Below are 21,256 nucleotides of genomic sequence, written 5' to 3' on the forward strand. Positions count from 1 at the left end.
ATACCCTATACATTTGAGCTTCTTGTGATGGGGCTGCGGTAGCGTTGTCGCCTCACAGTAAGACATTGTCCTGTTCGATTCTCAGCTAGAGCGTCTTCTGTGTGGAGACATGCGTGAATGGGTGTACCTTTGTTGAAGGTTGTGCGTCAGGGCTGGCAACTCAGCACATAAAAATCTACTGCCAATCATTAGCAGACCGGAGTTCCGCTGTGGTGACCCCTAACCGGGAAAAGCCGAAAGACACAACAGCAACTGTTTCTTTTCCTTCTTCTGTCCATTAAGCATCTTTTTATGTTCCCCAAGGCCTTCACAGATATTTCTCCAAAATGTGTTCATTTCTTCTTTTTTGGTCCTATTTCTATTCCTTTTGCCTTTTTTTTACTAATTCTTTATAAAACTTTATGGGTCAACAATGAATTGCTTATTTTGTACTTTTCCTTTATATTTATCTGCATAGCTTCTACGTTTTACTGCCTGTGCTGATATCCTTAGCTTATTATTTGTAATAGTGCACTATAGATCCTTCTCTGATACTGTGCATTGCTTTTATCACATCTGAGTATTTTTGTCAATCTGTTCCCTCTTCTTTATTCTTCTAACAGTGACACTTCTTGTCTTAATCGCTTTGTAATTTTCTTTGTTCAATACGTCCATGATGGCATTTGGTTTCTTTCCTTCCTTTCCCCTGTTGCTCTTGGGTTTTGTGTTAAGACTTTATCTGTTATTAATTTAGCTGCACAGTAATATAGCCTATTTAATTCTATTGTATCACATGAATTTCCATGAACAGTCTTGGTTACTGTGTACATTTGTTTTATCAAACTTCTAACACTTTCGGTCTCATTCACTTTCTGTAATCTATTTCTTTCATTGATCTTAATATGTCCATCTACTGCTAATAAATCAAGCAACTCATCCCTTACATCATTTTCTTCTAAACTAAGGGGACACTCTTTGTTGTCTGTTTAATTTGGGCATTCTACAGGAAGTTCCAGAACATCTTCCTGTGATATTTTATTTATTTATTGCATTTGTTTACCAAGAAGGTCCACTGAGCCTAGGTGAGCCCATTTTCAGTGGAGGCCCAGGGAGAAAAGCTCCACATACAATTAACACAATATGAATACAAATACAAATACATACAAATAATAACAGATATTATGGAGTATATACAGTCACAAGCATGGACATAGTATGAGTACAACAGTACAGATTATTTACATACATAATACACATCTACATTATGTAACATAATTAACAGTGTTGATGGACTTTATGCAAATAGAAAATCAGTTTTGCGATTCTTAACTGCTGAAGATTTACACAAATGGTGTATCAGTTTTGTGATATTAACTGTTGGAGATTTCTAGGCATGAGCAGAAGACGTTATCAAGGCAGAGTAATAGTCGTGGTTAGTTATGGAAGTGAAAAAATGGAAAAATGAACAAATGTAAAGATGGAGTAAAGTACAGGTATAGCAAAAGGGGTTAGGTTGTAGAGAGAGTTAGTTGGCACATGTGCAAGCCAGGGAGCAGTATGGGTTAAAGCAGAAGGAGTTAGGTTTTAGAGAGGGCTACTTCGGCATGTGCATAGCCAGAGAGAGGAGAGATATTTTCTAAAAGAGAGCAGGATTGCAGATGGAAGTGATTGAAGATGGGAGGGCATTCCATGCTTTAGAGAGAGTGAAGGAACAGTGCATTTAACCAGCTGAGAGATTAGTATTTTTTTACTTTGAGCAGCATTTTGTTCTCAGATCTGAGAGGTCTGTTTGGGTGATACAAAGCGAGTAAGAAGGAAAGAGAAGGGCAAGCTGATGGTTTATAAATAATGCAATGTGCAGCAGGTAACTGTAGGTAACTGACATAATGTGGACATTTGAGCCAGTTTAGCTGATGCACAGATGAACAGTGGTGTGCTGAGAATTCCGCATTTGTTACAAGTTTGGCGACTTTATTGTAACACAAGTCCAGTTTGGTTTTCAGACACGACTGGATATTGGTAAGGATAGGGGCACCATAAAATAGAGATAGTAGCAGGAAGGATCAGGCTAGAGCCTTTTTTGCAGTGAGGTTAAGGAAATAGTTGTGTCTATACAGGGCACCCATTTTTTGATGAGTTTTTTTTTATGTTGCTGTGGATATAGAGGTCAAATGTTAGGCTTCATCAGCGATGACACCTAAAATTTTGGTACTTGAAATAACTTCTATGATAGTATTGTTCTGGGTGTAGACAGAGAATCCATTCTTGTTAAAGGGGTAGTTTTTTGGGGGTAAATATTAGGAGTTTAGTTTTATTGGGGTTTAGAGCAAGATGGTTATTTGACATCCAAATTTCAGTTGATGTAAAGGCATCTTGGGTTAGTGGTTGTAACTCAGAAGTGGATTTGGCAGTGCAGATGATTGTAGTGGATTGTTGTCTACCAGTGAGATAGTTTGAGAACCAGTTTAGGGATAGGGGTGAGGTACCTAATTTGGAGAGCTTGGTGAGCAGAAGGGGGATGGGATACTGTATGGGGGATGGCTTTTGAGAGGTCAAGGAAGAGTGAGGAGACAGTGAAGCCAGCATCACAAGCCCTACTTACTGTGTCCATAAAGGAAATGAGAGCCATAGTATTACTGTGACCTGGCCTGAAACTGTGTTGAGTGGGAGAAAGAATTTGTTTTAACTAGATGATTAGGAAGCTGAATACAGACACATTTTTCTCATATTTTGGAAATGGGAGAGAGAATAGCAATGGGTTGCAAATTGGAGATGAAAGAGTTATTGCTGCCTTTATGAAGTGGAAAAACATATGCTTTTTTCCAGATATGTGGTATAAGGGATTCCTGAATTGATCTATTAAGGAGTATGCTGATGGGGTAACCAATGGAGCTTGTAGATAGTTGTTGGAATTCAGCAGGTAAGTTATCAGGAGCATTGGTGCAAGGTTTGAGTTTCTGAAGGAGTTTTTTTTATAGTGGAGGTAGGTAGATGAGAGAAGGAAAAATAGGTAGAGAGGAAGGTGAGGAATATGACAACGGTTGGTCAGCTGAGTTGGGGCAGGTAGGTGGGAAGGTGGTGGTGAACTTAGCTATGATGTCAATCAAATATGAGTTAAAGAGTGAGATCTCAGACTGTGTTTTATCTGGGTTTGAGCATGGATTGTTGATTAAGCCTGGATGAAGTAGGGAACTGATTGCTCCCCATAATTTCTTTGGGTTTAGTTTATGTTGGTCCTGAAGACTTTAGAAGTGTTCATTTTTATTTTTAATGCTAGTCATTTTCCCTGACATTGTAGCTGTTTGTATAGAGTGAGGTCAGAAGGACTTTTATGCTTTTTTGCCAGGCTTTCCAAGCTTTGTCTCTAGCGGACATTATTTGCTTTGAGGGTTTGGTGAGCTAGCTAGCATGATTACTGTTGGCTCTTTTTAGACGGGGTGGGGCTAAACTATTTAAGATCCTAAGAAATGTTGAATTGAAGAATGCAACAGTGTCATCAAGAGGGAGAGTTTTTAATGTTGCCCAATTGATACTTTGTAAGATTTCATTAAAGGTGTCAGGAGAAAATTGAGATAAGTCTTGGGTTTGTTTAAGGTGGTGTATTCTTGGAGATGAGGTAGTTTTATGTATTATAACAGCTGGGAAGTGGTTACTAATACTATTTGGTAGTGTGCCAGAGGTGGAGATTTTATTAGGGTCAGAAACTAGGATCCAATCCAGGATTGAGCTTCCATCATTTTTATTGCTGGGTCTACTTATATTGGTGATCATCTGGATATAGTTATATATGTTAATGTTGATGGGGGGGGGTCCTGGTTAGTGATATCAAGCCAATTAAAGTTAATGTGCCCTAAGATGATAGTTTCAATTTTAATATGGCTAGTTGACCAGACAAGAATATTTTCTAGGATAGGTATGTTATAACCTGGGGTGATGTATAGGGCCATGATACAAAGGCTTTTGCAGTTATTCAGTTTTAGGAAGGCTACTAGCATCTCTGCTGTGGAGAATTGTGGAATGGGTTTTGTGTATGGGACTACAGTGAAGGCATTTTGGTATATCATGGCAATGCCTCTGCATTTTTTCTGTCATCTGTCTGTTCTAAGACAAATATAGCTAGGGGCAGGAACTCTGCATCTTTGATATATGGCTTAAGCCAAGTCTCTGTAATGGCAGTGAAATTGGATTTATTTCGGCTTATCCATGCATGAAAGTGTGGGGTTTTGATTCATATGCTTTGCAGATTGATGGTAGTAAAGTTTAGGGGTTTTATGGAGTTAGGTGGGTTGTAGGAGGTAGGTAAGTGGCCTGGATTTGGATGTATGTCACCGGATTTAATTAGGTTGCAGTGGGTGGGTAGAGTTACAGGTTGCAGCTGATTTTTAGTTTTGTGGTGACTGTCTACATCAACGTTAGTTAAGTGGATGTTTAGAAGGGGGAGGATTTTTAGTTTTGTTTGTAGAATTAAGTCTGTTGCGTATAGACTAGAGCCTACTGTGGAGTAGCTGGTGAAAGACTGTGCGTGTATGGTTGTTGTACAAGTAGCCTTGAAAGGTGTATGGGTTGTTTGATGTAATGATAGCTGTAAGAGCAGATAGATGTGCAGAGAGAGAGTAAAGAAAATAGTATTAGAGCTGTAGAAGGGTGAACTTATTGTGTGTAAGACGGATGTTTGAGGAATAATAATGTTGTGGTGATGTCTCTAAGGGATATAAGAGTGATAGTGTAGTAGGGAAGTGAGTGTGGGATGAGTAGAGTAGTAAGATAGAGTTAGAGTACTTGGATAGTTGAAAGGGGTGCATGGGAGAAGTAATATAGGAACAGGTTGGAAGAGAATTTCTAATAGTAAGAGTAGTAGAACTGGAAGATAGAAAGGAGGAAAATAGGACAGTAATATGTAAAGCAGTGCAGTAGATGGGTCAAGAGTTTGTGGGATGAGATTAGGTGAATTAGGGATTGTGATAGGATGAGAAGTGTGAGCAGATGGAGTTAGGCTAGGTAGAAATGTAACTGATATGGAGGTAGGTGGGAATTGGGGATAGGGTAGGGCAGCAGAGTGAGCCAGAATGGAGTGGGTAGGACCAGGAATAAAAAAATCACAGAGACCAAGAAAGTAATCAGTAAATACAGCACATAAATGGAGGGAAAGCTTTTATTTCACTTAAGAAGATTTACTGACCATGAGCTTATAGGAGAGGAGAATAGGAGTCTTATTACTGTTAAGCCAGAGGATTAGACCTATAGAAAGTGTTCCAAAGTATGCAGTTAAAATTAGACAGTGACCTATTCAGAGTAATAGAGCAGGGAGAGTGACAATGTAACCGCAACAGGAGGTTCAGTGATGTACTTACAGCCTTATTTGAAAGATGCTACCAGAAGGGAATATATGTATATACAATTATGTTACTGGAGGTAACCTTTTTTCTTTTGTTTGCCTGGGTTGTAGAGGCTTGGACTTGATGTAGTTGTGGTATGGTCACAGACAGTCCTGGTAGGTTTGCCCACTGGCATTGTTTGAATTATGCTACTGGAGGTAACTTTGTTCTGTTGTTTGCCTGGGTTGTAAAGGCTTGGACTTGATGTGGTTGTGGTATGGTCGCAGACAGTCCTGGTAGGTTTGCCCACTGGCATTGTTTGAATTATGCTACTGGAGGTAACTTTGTTCTGTTGTTTGCCTGGGTTGTAAAGGCTTGGACTTGATGTGGTTGTGGTATGGTCGCAGACAGTCCTGGTAGGTTTGCCCACTGATATTGTTTGAATTATGTTACTGGAAGTAACTTTGTTCTGTTGTTTGCTTGGGTTGTAGAGGCTTGGACTTGATGTGGTTTTGGTATGGCCGCGGACAGTCCTGGTAGGTTTAGCCACTTATATTGTTTGCTGGATGGCCAGTAGGCAAAAAGTAACAGTCACTGTATTGTTTTCCAATTTCAAGACCAAAAAACAGCAGAAAACAAAAACAATAGCAGTCATTGCACACCAACAAGTCCCAAATGCTGCAAGTAGAAAGAAGGATATATTCTTGTCAGCTTCATCCTGTGTCATCCATTGCTCTTTTATATGGGAACTCACTGGCCTATCAGTCCACAACACTGTCTGTGTCAGAGTTATCATTATTTCCTGTTCATTCCCTTGCTTGCAACTCTAACTTGAACTTATGTACTGGTTTCCTACTGAAGGTTACAAAGTATCTTCATATGGCAACTGAGCAGATACTTCCTATTCCACTAGTTTCTCCTTAATCTGGGACCTCGTTGTTATGATGTTACCAGAGTTGGATTTTCTACAATAAATCCTTCACTTCATAAGTAATCCATAATTTCAGTTTCTATTTCTTTAACGTATCTATTACTAATCATCTTTTCTACTTTCCCCCTTTCTTTTCTTATTTTTCATACTGTAAAAATTCCTATATCTGGATGCCTTTGCCTGTATTTTTCTTCAAATATCTTGGGTGCTATGTTTTTTGTATTGATTAGTTTTGCTTTCTCCTTTGCATAAATATTGCTCCACATTTAATCTCTTTTTCTCTCCCATGTCCATATTTCTTCTTCAGATGTTTCCTACTCCTCATGTTTCTCCTTACTTTGGGGACACATTGTTTCATCACGCTATGACATTTATTTATCTTTATTTATTTTATATTTGTTTACCGGGATGGTCCGACTGGGACAGTGCCCATTTTCAGTGGAGGCCCAGGGAGAAAAGCTCCAGTCTAACATACAAATTATCACAACAAGTAATAAAAATTTGACAAAAAAATGAGTGTTAACACATTTACAGGATAAAAATGTAAAAAGAAAAATATACACATAGTATCAAACAGAACAAGACTTTAAACACTTGAATATATGGTTGAGTTTCTATATTTGGAGGAACATAACATTAGTTAGGAAATTAAGCAGCGAGAATCACTTAGACAAAGTAGTGCATAGTTAGTAATACTTCCATGGTGAGAGTTGCAGCTAGGAATGTAACTACTTATAGAGAAGTAGTGTTGTTAGAAGGGATATGTTAACAGAGTTAGTATGTACAGCCAAATTGTATAAACAATACTAAGTTAATAATTAACCTTGAATGTTACATGTGCAAAGCCAGGATTCAAATAAATGTCTTTTGAGGGATATTTTGAACTGATTAAGATTGCTTATGGATCTAATACTACGTGGAAGGGTATTCCAATTTTTAGCAACAAAGTTAGAGTAAAGAGAGTTGTCTGCTGTACTGGATACTTTGGTTACTTGTTTGATGATCGAAGAATACGAATGTTAGACTAGGGTTGTAGAAGATTTTTTAGGGAAGATACATTGTCAGGATTGTGCATTATTTTGTGACCCATTATTAACTGGTTATAGTTCATAATATGAGGTAGTTCCAACCAAGAAAGATTTTTTAGGCATTGACAGTGGTGGGTTGAATGTGTGGAATCTGTTGCAAATTTGGCAATCTTATTATAACACGATTCTAATTTACTTAGTTCTGACTTTTTGAGTTTGGTAATATGGGGGATGCGTATAAGAGTGAGGAGAGAAGGTGGGTTCTAGCTATGGCTATTCTTGCAGCGTCTGTTAAGAATTTTTTGTTTCTATACATTGTTCCCATTTTCTTGTGAACCTTTTTGATTGTGTTGGAAATGTGTATGTCAAATTGGGTCTATATTAAAAGACCGAAAGTCTGTAACATCGAAGCTATGTACATCGACACATAAAAGTTGATGTACATAAACATTGAAACACATAAACGGTGAAAATCACAATGCGAACATGTTTGTTAAGCCAGCAGCGTGGTCGTGGGGATAAGGAAATATATCCTTTTCCCCACTGTAATGCAGTCTCAGAGTCGGTATATTTAAGTAGAGGGGTGTGGGGGGTGCAGGGGGCTTGCCCCCTGCAAAAGTGGGTTAAATTCTGTTTTTAATGTTGATGTTAATGTACCCGTGAGGTGCTCTTTGTTGACGTAACACATTTGGCATTGTGATTTTCACCGTTTACGTGTTTCGATGTTTATGTACATTGACCTTTATGTGTCGATGCACATAGCTTCAATGTTACAGACTTTTGGGCTTTTAATATAGACCCTGTCAAATTTTAGTCTGTCGATTATGAAGCCTAATAGCTTTGTTTGGGAATCCGGGAAAATCCTAGTATTATTACTGGCAGTGATATAAAAGTTAGCTGGGAGGTTAGTAGGTTTAGATGGATGAAAGATTGTAAGTTTAGTTTTATTAGGGTTGAAAATGAGTTGTGAGTTTGCTAGCCATGTTTCAATATCAGAGAAGGCTTTTTGTGTGATTGTAAGAAGTTGAGTTGTTGTAGATGCTGGACATATGAGGCTTGAATCATCTGCATATTGTATGATAGATGCTTGAGAAGAGGCAGTATTAAGATCATTTATGAATATGCTGAAGTGGAGGGGCCCCAGGATTGAACCCTGAAGGACTCCAAGTGTAACAGGAAGGAGTGGGGATAGATCTTGCTTCCATTTCCTAGCTTGCTGGCAGCTAGATATATAACTTTGAAACCAGTTAACAGCATCAGGGCTGATATTAAGATTTTTCAGAGTGGACAGTAACTTAGGACAGGAAGCTGTATCAAATGCTTTAGGCATGTCCAAAAAGACTGAAGACACTATTTTCCTATCATCTCAGAATTTATTTATAGTATTAGTGAAACTTAGAAAAGCTGTAGTAGTGCTGTGATGTGGTCGGAATCCATGCTGTGACGATGAGAGGAGATTATTGTTTAGAAGGTTATACGTTTAAGAAGTTGAAAGTGGATACATCTTTCCAGAATTTTAGAAAGTGGTGAAAGTATAGCAATGGGCCGGTAGTTTGTTAGTTCTGTTGAATTACTTCCTTTGTGTAATGGTGTAATATATGCAATTTTCCAAATAGCTGGACATGACCTTCTGCACTAAATTCTTCACTTTGAAAGTAATCCATAACTTTAGCTTCTATTTTCTACTCGACTAATTTTCTCTTCTTTGTTTCTCTTTTGTGATCTTATTTTTTGTATTACAAAATCTTCCATATCAGAGTGCCTTTGCCTGTATTTCTCTTCAAATATCTTTGGAGCTGCTTTTTTTGTATTGATTAGTTTGAATTTCTGCTTTGCATAAATATTGCACCATATCAGATCTCGTTTTCTTTCCCAGGTTTATGTTTCTTTCTTATACCGTTCAAAAATCTCATTTAGTTCTTTATATTTTTGCACTTCTTCAGTCACTGAACACCAGTTTGCATTTGAAGCTTTTGACTGTTTTTCTTGTGCAACTATTTTTCTTGCCTCTAATTTCTCTCTTAATCTTTTTATATATCTCCTATATGGAAATTCTGGGATTCTTGCATAATAGTAATAATACATAATTCCTTTTTTATCCTCAGTAGTCCACTCTATCATCTTTCTGGCTCTCTTTTGATCTGTCAGTTTTGTATTTTTTGTGGACTACTGCTTCTTTCTATAACAGGCGTGGTGGGGGGACATCTTCCCCATGATGCTGGCCTAACCCTATTGTAGGAATGTTTCTGTGTCTTGAGGATTCAGCTGTAACTCTCCCAGTCCAAGCTCCAGTGCAGCTGCAGGATTGGGCACTTTTCTTTCCTGGGACTTGAGCACCCGGCTGTCTTTATTATTTTTAACCAGCATCTGTCCATGATATATGCTATATAAAGTATAGTCTATATATCAATGACATCTTGGTGAGAGTTTGTGGAAATAGGGTCCAGCTCATGAAGATACTTACCAAGACATGAGGATAAATTCAGTTCCAGCAGTACTATTCTCCTTTGCTTGATTCTATCCTCTCTCCATTCAGACCCCTATTAGTCTCCTAAAATCACTGAAAGGGCTTTAATCTGCAGGGGGCAGGTTTGATTCTCTGTTTCAATTCTTTAGGTGTGTGTGTGTGTGTGTGTGTGTGTGTGTGTGTGTGTGTGTGTGTGTGTGTGTGTGTGTGTGTGTGTGTGTGTGTGTGTGTGGATGGATGGATGGATGGGTGGATGGATGGATGGAAGAAGGTGATCCCAATTTGGAGGCTAAGAAAAGGTTAAAGTCACACACAGGTGGCACCATGGAACTGGTGTGTGTGTGTGTGGGGGGGGGGGGGCTGCTTTGCACTACTATGAATTTGGAGCATCCTTACCTGAGCATATATTTTCCCAATGAAGCATTTCTGTATTAAAGAATGCTCTAACACATGTGCTCTCCTTGTCAAACTCTGTTTAGCAGCCATGAATGAAAGAAGCAACATCTGTGCAGTTCATAGTTGCAGTGCAACAGGCAAGAGCTACAACTTTCTTCACCAAAAGTGTCTTATTGTAAAATATGACCCACTGCTTTGGTATTCTTCAAATTATCTAAAACTTTCTTAAGTGAAGAGTTTAGACCCCTAATATTCCAAGGTTTACTGTTTTAAATCTACATCTAGCTATATCTAGTATAATCAGATTACATACTCACACACATACAAATGTAAAGAAACTTTCTTGCTCTTAAATGAAAAGTTTAGACCCCTAATATTCCAAGGTTTACTGTTAAAATCTACATCTGGTATGATCAGATTACACACTCACACACAAACAAATGTAAAGAAGCTTTCTGCTTAGACAATGTTAGAACCATGGATGTATGAAAGGAAACTATTAGGTTTATTTGGGGGTTGAACCCAAGATCTCCAGCATTCTATGCTGGTATTGCTGCTGCAGGTTTAACATGAACTTCTGGACAGGAGAACATTCAGTTTTCCTTTACAAATGCACACATGGATACAAAAAGAAAGATCTGCTCACCTTACATAATGGTTAATATTACGCTGCTCACATTCTAGGCCAAAATTTGAACTAAAAGTGAAAGTGGGTATACAGACATACAAATGCTTCATAACTCATGAGGCAAAATGGTGTTTCTCACCAATGAAGAAAAAAAAACTTTAACAAGATGAAAAGAGCGGGTATGTGCTTCATAAAACAAAACAAGACAAGATAAGACAAATTCCTTAACTCATTTGTTGTGGTACTGCACTTCAAATTTCACTGGCCGGAATTGCCAATATATGTAGTAATGGTGTACCAATAAAAAAATGCATTACTGAAAAATATATAGAAATTAAAATAACACCATCCTGGCTTTTGTTTTGTCACGCTATCTACCATATAAACAAAAACAGATATATGCTCTACAACTTCAGTCACTTCTGATGTTTTTGAAAAAAAAAATGGTACATATATTTTTTAAATATGTCTACCAGTTTCATGTTGCAAATGTAATTGGCAATGTTGCAGATAATAGTTAAGGCAATGCTCTTACTAGATCCTTAACTTCTGGATTGCAAAATGATAAACTGTACATTGACATCATATTTATAACTTGACTGCAGCAGTGACACCAAATGCTTTTGTAGTTTTCCAGACCATTATGACTGACAAGTTAGTTTCTCTGTTCTTCTCTGGCACTAATTTCAAATGAAAAATAAGAATGCACATGCTTACACACACACACACACATATATTTATATATTATATATATAGATAGATAGCCAAGTGCACTCACTAACGTGCACATGCATACATTGATACATTTGGAAACATGCACAGGTGCATGCTACACACACACACACACACATATTTATATATTATATATATAGATAGATAGCCAGGTGCACTCACTAACATGCACATGCATACATTGATACATTTGGAAACATGCACAGGTGCATGCTACACACACACATACACACACATATTTATATATTATATATATAGATAGATAGCCAGGTGCACTCACTAACATGCACATGCATACATTCATACATTTGGAAACATGCACAGGTGCATGCTACACACACATACACACACATATTTATATATTATATATATAGATAGATAGCCAGGTGCACTCACTAACGTGCACATGCATACATTGATACATTTGGAAACATGTACAGGTGCATGCTACACACACATACACACACATATTTATATATTATATATATAGATAGATAGCCAAGTGCACTCACTAACGTGCACATGCATACATTGATACATTTGGAAACATGCACAGGTGCATGCTACACACATACATACACATATTTATATATTATATATATAGATAGATAGCCAAGTGCACTCACTAACGTGCACATGCATACATTGATACATTTGGAAACATGCACAGGTGCATGCTACACACACACATACACACACATATTTATATATTATATATATAGATAGATAGCCAGGTGCACTCACTAACGTGCACATGCATACATTGATACATTTGGAAACATGTGCAGGTACATGCTACATACACATACACACACAAAGTCACAGACAAACAGTAAATATATATAGGAGCACGCATCTACTGTCATGCGCATGCTCATGAGTTAATGTCTGGTAATGGCAGTGATAAACAAATGGCAAAGAGAGCAAACCCATTGGGCACACTTAGCTAGGACAAGCCTCATTTCCAGACTAGCATTACCAGGTTAAGGGTCATGCAGGTATACAGTTATTTTCAGGATTTATGCTGTTCTATTGGTTTATGTCATATCATTTATTATTGCTGAATGCTCACAATAATTCAGTACACCTCGGTGCTCTGATTTCTACCTAAAACAGCCCTAATCTTATTTGAGAATAACTCCATTAGCCTCTTTTTTTGTCCATGTCGCCACAATGCATTGATTCCCTCTGCCAATAAATTAGATGTCTGGGGCAGATATATAAATAGACAGACTGAACTATGTATTCTGCCAGTGTAGCAAGGGGTATGCAAACAGAGAGGGGCTCCACCATGAACAGATGTGACAAAAGTCTAATCTTGTGCTAAGAAATTATACCTGCTTCATATAGATGCTATAAAAAGTCCAATCATATGTCACATGTTGTGATGTCAGTATCTAATAATATGTCACATGTTGTGATGTCAGTATCTAATATGTCACATGTTGTGATGTCAGTATCTAATAATATGTCACATGTTGCGATGTCAGTATCTAATAATATGTCACATGTTGTGATGTCAGTATCTAATAATATGTCACGTGATGTCAGTATCTAATACAAGTCTACTGCTTTCAGAAACTATTACTATACATCTCAGTTTCTTTTGTTCAAGAATCTGGGACAAATATTTAAAAAATAATGGCTAAACAAAGGTCCAAAATAAGGCACAATTTTAAATCTTGCTTGAATTCATTTAACTAGTTAACAGCACAACAGATCTTTCATCATCATGCATTTTTTAACAATAAGAACAATGAAAATCTAATCTCCGGCATTATTGACTGAATGTAATCCTCCAAGAGAGACCAGGAAATCAAGTTTTATGAGAGGCAGGGCAGAAATATGAAGCAAAATCAGGAACAGTTGTGAGATATGGCTGTTACAATGCTGCTTTACGACCATTTCAAGTCCAATAGAAAGAAATGCAGGAGTTCATTTCGTGCTTTAAGACAAGCAGAGAAGTTCAGTGTTTTGTTGCTCACAATCATAATAATTACCGTGTTCAGTATGGCAGAGTTAACAGCTTTATTTTTAACACACAAATCTAAAGGCTGTTTAAATGACTGAGCACAGAACATGTCTTTATCTGCAGATCAATCAGCTTGCCTAAAAAATATTGCTGTGTTAACTGGAAATATTATATATGCGTTACTAGAGTGGAGGATAATAGACATATGTCGTTTAGTTTATTGCTTTTAATTAAGACATCTTGCAGTGAGCTAGAACAACTTTAGTAACACACTTGCTTTACTCCACTCAAAAGAAGTGTGAAACTGTTGGTAGTGAGAAGCACTCCAAATTCAAATGTGCAGCAAGAATGAACTAAAAAAAGTACATGTAGCAAAAGATTTAGAAATTACTGTATGATGCAAATTCACCCTTGGCTGGTAAATCCCAAATTAAAATTTATTTGCTAAGACATGTCTTCATAAGTTATTTCTTGGTTTTGTGACACAGCAATCCATGCATTGCACCTCCTGTTAAGCATAACTGTTAATATTTTCTGCCAGAAGAAATTTTGCAAAATTAATAATGATATATCTGCTACAGCTTGTTTTGCACACAGTATCAAAGCTGTCGTAAAGAATTAGATTCAGGAATTTTCATGACAAACACTTGCAATCACAATTGATATCACAACTTATTTACAGTAGTATTGCAAACTTTTAAAAAAGTTGGACAGAGTTTCCCTTTGTGCTTTGTAAACATTTTTAATTATGTTTTTTTTTTCTTTTCTGGTGATGGGACTGATTTGTTTTCACATGGTCTCTTTTGCAGTGTGTGAGTTTTTTGTTATATTTATAGTTCCTGCCTGGCTTCATTATTGGTTTTGTCTCACCAGGACCATATGTGGCAACGTAAAGTGGAAGAACGCGCACTGAAACGAGAAGAAGGAGATGTGACGAAAAAGCAAACAGTCCTGAAGAAAGCAATACATGACTATGATGCTGGTACAGTATCAGAGTTCACCAATGTGCAACACAGAACCAGAGTGACATGCACATCTTTTTAATAAGACTAATATGTTTCTATCATATGGCTGTTGTATGACATGCTGTCTGCAGACACATCTTACATATGTTAATGCTGACCAACACATTGATTAAAGTGTAAATATCGCTTTCAATGTTTGTTGTTGGCCTACTCATACTGTCAGATGCCTATGGCATAGTAAAGCCTGATAGCAAAATCAATATTAAAAACCTATATACATCATTTTATATATATATATATATATATATATATATATATATATATATATACACATATATACACATATATATATATATATATATACACACACATATATATATATATCTATATATATATATATATATATATATATATATATATATATATATATATATATATATATATATATATATATATATATATATATATGTATATATATAAATGCAAAGCACATGTAGAAGAGATTAAGGACCTACTTCTAAACAGACTATGTCACTGTTAACTGTGAGAGGTTGCTCATTTTGATATTAGAAGAAAAATCTCTCTCTTTCTTCCTTTCTTTGTTAACAGTATTTTGCACCTCAGGACAAAAGGAACTAAATGGATGCTTGTGAATTATGGCAAGCAGTATGATTTAAATGAAATCCTACATTTTTCTATGTCATTTTACTAATTTTTCAGACTAAATATGCTTGCAAAAGTTTTAAATTTTTATAACTGCATCTTGTTTGTATCACGTAAGCTCAAAAAAGGAACTTTGTTCAGACTTAAATAGTTTAATCTCCAATCTTCTTCTTTCGGCTTTTCCCAGTTAGGGGTTACCACAGTGGATCACCTTGTCCAATCATGATTGGCAGTGGAGTTTTACGGTGTCGAGTTGCCAGCCCGGCACCCAGCCTTCCACAGAAGGCACACACATGCACACACTCACACCAATTTAGAGTGTCCAGTCAACCTACAGCATGTCTTTGGGATGTCTTTGGGATGTGGGAGGAAACCAGAGCACCCGGAGGAAACCCATGCAACCACAGGGAGGACATGCAGACTCTGCACAGAAGGCACCCCAACCAAGGATCGAACTGGAGAACCTCTTGCCGTGGCCGCCCAATAGTTGAATCTCCAATAAATTAAGTTAAAATGATTAAATACATAAACAAATCTGTGCAAAAGTACAGGTAATAAATCTGTGGAGATATGAACTCATTCTTAAGGGGAAAAATGTAACTCAGTGTCTACGGCACTGCAACAGAGAGATATGACTTCAAATGTTAACTGTGTTGTTTGTGTTTAAATAGTAATGTGCTTTAAAATTAAGTGAAATGTTAAGCATTATTTTCAACTTTCTAGCATCTACCAATAAAATGTAAAAAAAAAATTGTTTGGAAGTTTATATATGAACTGAGGTTTGTTTCCACTGAATGGGGTGGTGTCTCTAGGGAAAAATCTACAGGACGTCAAATACTTTGTCAGTGGTCCCATATAAGCTGATGCTGAAAATCCTGAAGGATGGATCAGTCAGTGTCCCTTCTATTCTGCAGTAAAAGTTAGATTTTGTCTGCTAGTCCTGTTTCTGTATAGCAGTATAAGTTGTTAGGGCAGAGCCAAATAATGGGATTACATTAGAAATCACTGATCTAGACAGTATCAGGACCTTCACAGTATAAAACATAATATGTAGAAAAGAAATCATTTGAACTAGGAAGAAGCAATTAGAAACAGAGAGCAGAGAGCATCAGTTGTTGTGTAACCTTAAGATACCCAGTCCATTAAATACTTCAGGGCTTAGTGCTGCAGAAGTTCTTTTTGAGTACTTTATCATCAATAATGCATTAGACATGCACCAAAACCTCTCAGATGTACCTGTTTTAATGGTATGTCCCATTTTCTGGTTTGATTTACCTACTCAGATAATCTATGAAACATTCATGAGTATGTTTGCTGGCTATATATAGGCAGTTTGCACTCTAGCCATTTTGTACTACTTTATTCACTTTTCTAAGGAAGCTGATGAAGTTAAGAAGTCAGGACATACCATTAGTAAAGCCAAAGTGATATGGGTGCATTTTACGATTGGGTCTGATGTATAGGTCAATAAGTTCCACAATAATATGGTCAATTACTTTACAGATTAGGTTAATGAGACTAATAGGCCAAGAATTACTAGTGTCAGTGGTCAGCACATCCTTTTATTAAGGATTTACAATGGTTGTTTTTCAGGTTTCAGGGACATGTTGCTAAGCTGAGCTTAAAAAGATTGAATACAGTTTCAGATAAACTATATTGAGTGCTAATAATGAGGTGGTATAATGGATTTCCTGGGTGCAAGCACAAGGTTTCTTAGCTTTGAAAGGACTGTGGGGACCTAGTCAATGATTATTATGGTAGTTCATACTGTGGAATCTTGAGAGGCTGTAATAAGGGTGGGAAGCATGACATTTGCATTAACTTTACTAGCTATGCCCTTGGCTGTATTCTCAGGATTGGAGGGAGCATCAGTGTTGTGGACAAGCTCCAAGCATTGCTGAAAGTTGGTTTGTATATGTCATTTTACTCAATGGCTATGCTATTATCACTCAAGAAATTGTTGTGGTGGCACCTTTTCCTTCTTTGATAACCTGCTTAAGGTTTCTTTCATGGAAGACTGTGAAGTAGTTTTCTTTTGTTATTTACATTGTTGATGAAGGTATTCCACTACAGAGATTTGTTTTTGCATTTCCCAGCATATTTGATATGTGTTGGGAATGCCTTGTTATTGCATGTATTTAGCTCTGTGTAGAAGTTATAAGCATAGACAGCAACTTTAGCAATAAGGCCTACAGGTGGGATTACAGCAGAATTCCTTTAGGTCATCTGACAGTGGAAGAAAGTTTTCTTTCGAGCAATGTCTAAAGGCTGAGCTATTTATAACAGAGCACCTCTAGTTTTAAACCAGAAGATCACTAACTTATTGTCTGGTTTAACAAGTTACAATGAGACCACTGGAGGAGGGCAATATGGGGTTACATATCTAAGGATAAGGTTAAGGGTGATGGATGCCCTACAGATTTGGTTTACTGTATGTATCAGTGAATTAGTATTTATAATCTCTCAAAGTCTTGGGCATGCCTAACATTTGTGGTGGAAGTATGCCAAATTATTGAGATATAATTAAAGTTGCCCACAAAAAAGCATTGGGATTGAAGGGAATTCCTGCTAAAGTATCATGGTAGTTGCTGTGGTCAATGGTGGACAGAGAGAGCAATCTACAGCTAACAGTGAAGTAGTAAGAAGACTTCTTAAGATAATTTGGATTTCTAGGCATTCCACATTATAATCACAAGGGATCAAACAAGTGGTAATAGAATCTTATGAAAACCTGATACAGCAATACACATGCCAGTAGGATAGAATGCATGGAAGTCATTAAACCTTAGAAAAGTGGGAGCACTATCATAACTTGAAAATCACATCTCAGTAGCTCACAGTAGTTAGACTTACAGAAATGTCTTCAGACTGCAGGAGAGCTTCAAGTCCTGGCATTTCTATTTAGACTTGTAGCACCAAGCAGAGCTACCTCAACATGGTACAAGGCTGGAATGTTCAGAAGATAAAATCTGGGTAAATAAAAGCTCTACCTATTAGGGTAAATAAAAGCACTGCTTATTAGGCAAATGCCCTGGTATGAGAGGTGCAGTCCATCTGTTGCAAACAGTAGGGCTCGTCAGCCATGTTACTCATGATGCTACATACTGACATACTGGATCCCTTAGAAAGACAGCAGCTATACAGCCAATTATTTTTGTTTTCCAACCTTGGCATCATTCTGGATAATGGCAGAATAAAATTTATGGCCAGTATCTTCTCTGCCTTGGACACATGCATAACTATGTACATTATATCTTTCTGCATCTCCTTCTGGGGAACATGACTGAAGTCATTTACTCATATGAGAGCTACTAAGTTTGTAATTGTACTTGCCCTGAGGTAGGAACATATTACATCTCATAATATTCCATATGCAAGCTCCAGAAAGACAGCTAACCATCACCTTATACTTATCTAATCTGGTAAGAGCAGTGTCTGTATGCCTCATGATAGATTCACTGATTACTATGACATTTCTATAGGAGGTTGCAGCCATACTGTTCTATAAGGGCGTGCTATCTGCATTCTTACAAGTTTTAGATGCATGTGTACTGGTTTTGGGTCGAGTGAAGACTGTTTTTTACCCTTTGCCTGTAAGACTTAGGCAATGCTTTCTTAACATTAACTAGCACACATCCTGTTCTCCAGATGAGATGTTAAACTGAGGTCCCATCTGCCTGAGCTGGTGGTAACTCAGGTGGATGTAAAATATCCCATAGCACATATTAAAAACAGTTAGGGAAGCTCTCCAGTGCTTTGGCCAAATTTCTGCTAATCAGTATGAAAATCACCTTGGGTCTCCCCAGCAAAGAGACCACTGGCCTTCAGGAACTAACCCAGTCAAAAAGTGTAAATAAATAAATAATCTGTATCAGCACAAGTAAGGTGATGTATATGTTCTGTGCTGTGTGTGTGTGTGTGTGTGTGTGTGTGTGTGTGTGTGTGTGTGTGTGTGTGTGTGTGTGTGTGTGTGTGTGTGTGTGTGTGTGTGTGTGTGTGTGTGTGTGTGTGTGTGTGTGTGTGTGTGTGTGTGTGTGTGCGTGCGTGTGCGTGTGTGTGTGTGTGTGTGTGTGTGTGTGTGTGTGTGTGTGTGTGTGTGTGTGTGTGTGTGTGTGTGTGTGTGTGTGTGTGTGTGATGGTTACCAAATATGTAAGACTCCAGGTACCGCAAATATTTATATCTCTCACATACTGAGTCATTTCAAGGTAACAGAATTGTGTTACAAGTAAGCATAATGTAGTTTCTGAACCACCTCAAAATGCCAAGTTCAAATAGGCTAGTAAAAGAGTGAGTGAGAGGTGACGACGTGCATATTGGCCAGCATCATAAAAGGGACATGTGATATTGTTGTATCATCAAAGGTCTGGAAACATACCTCTCAACTTCTTAGCACAAGAAATCTAGACAAAGACAAAAATAATGGGGGGGACAAAAGCCCAAAATTAGGGACAGATTTTAAATATTGCTCTTGCAAACTTCAAAAGTTGCTACAATAACAGGTTTTGCATTAGCATGCATTTTCTGAAGGGTATGAACTCTGAAACTTAAATATGTGCCATAAGTGAGTGACTTCAACCCTCATAAATTTGCCAGAAAACTACCAATCCTATGAAGAACAAACCAAAATTATAGGCAAAAATCTGGACAATCTGCAAAAATCTGGACAATGGAGAGTCATGACTGGAAAGCAGTGCTTATTCTGCTTTATCTAGACTAGAATGTACAACCAATATATAAAGACAGTATAACCATAGATAAAATAAAAATTCAGTATTACAAACAATTAGAAATGAAATGTCTGTCACGGTTCGCCTGGATGAATAATCTGTTACAGCTGGCTGGGATGCCACAATGCAAAGGATAACAGAAGACAAGGGTCAGCCTCAGTCCAGGTTACCTACTTGTATTTGTTTACCAGTAAAGCCTGACTGAGTCAAAAAGAAGCCATTTCAGCAGAGGCAACCTCCTGATCCAGTGATGGTCTTAACAAAAACCTTGGTGAAGGGAAGAATGACAGTCTTATTTTCTTTCAGGGTAAGACATAAGTTGTGTCCAAGCTTCCAAGCTTTAATGTTCAAAGCTGACAAAAAGTATTTCCCAATTAAGTAAGATGATAAATGCTTATAAGGATAAAAAAGGCATACATGGAAATACAATATTTATATACATATGTGTACATATTCAAATAGCATGCTTTTTCTGGAGGATATGAAGACTGAAATTCAAATACCTGTTATTATGTAGTGACTGCAGTCCTCAACGATTTGCTGCCAAACTGCATGTTTTACTAGGAATAGACCAAAAAACCTGAGGTTACATGAGCATAAAGCAATGGATAAGTATAAAATGGTACACACCATGTACTTTAATTTGGCCAAAACTTTTGACACAATCCCCCACCCATGCATAAAAGAAAAGCTAAATAAACCCCTATGTCACCCAATGGATTGCCAACTGACTCACAGATTGAATGCAAGAAGTGAAAACAGTGGAAGTTACCTCCACAAAGATACTAGCTACCAGTGGTGATCCCCAGAGTTCTGTGCTGGGACTTATCCTGTTCAGCTTATCCTTCTCTGAAGTAAAAGCCAGTAACAAAGGGCTCTTGCTAACTAAGTTTTAGATGACTGCAACCTAGGAGCTGTCTTTGAATCTCCAAATGACTTATCCAGCCTGTTTGAAGGTTTGTCCAAATAATAACTGGTGCCAAAACTATGGACTGAAATTAAATTCCAAAAATACATTACTGTATCCTTTGGAAAGTCATCTACCCCAGGGAACTACCACATTGACAATACTCCCCTGAGAGTTCAACCAGTTGTCCAGGTTTTGGGAATTTATGTGGACTGTGACATAACCTTTGTCCAACATGTGTCCATTGTCATAAGGAAGTCCTTCTGTACTGCACAGCTTATGAACAAAGAGAGTGTGTCTAGATCTGGGTTGTCATTGCCCCCCTTTACTCAGCCGTTATTATGCCAGTCATTGAGGCATGCATCCTTGGCATGTATCTGTCCAGACACATGCAATGCCTGGAATGACCACTGATACCTTATTCAAAGGATGCAAGGCTTAAATAATGTATCCTACACAGACTGACTCAAAGTCCTTTCACTATACTTAGTAACTTATAGACTGTTAACAGGTGACCTTTGTGTAATATGCAAGGCATCCTTGGA

The 21,256-nt window shown here is 37.5% G+C and overlaps 1 protein-coding gene across 1 annotated transcript in view; it reads left to right on the forward strand.

The window, feature by feature from the left end:
• Positions 1 to 21,256, forward strand: part of LOC122789362 (trichoplein keratin filament-binding protein-like) — an 823,181-nt gene that overhangs the window by 170,838 nt on the left and 631,087 nt on the right. Inside the window, exon 4 of the mRNA XM_044056751.1 lies at positions 14,322 to 14,430. Coding sequence (XP_043912686.1) covers positions 14,322 to 14,430 — 109 coding nt within the window. The remainder of the gene's footprint in view (positions 1 to 14,321; positions 14,431 to 21,256) is intronic.

This window comes from Protopterus annectens, chromosome 14.part0 (genome assembly GCF_019279795.1).
Source record: "Protopterus annectens isolate FY-2018-M chromosome 14.part0, PAN1.0, whole genome shotgun sequence".
In the NCBI taxonomy this organism is placed as follows: domain Eukaryota; kingdom Metazoa; phylum Chordata; order Ceratodontiformes; family Protopteridae; genus Protopterus; species Protopterus annectens.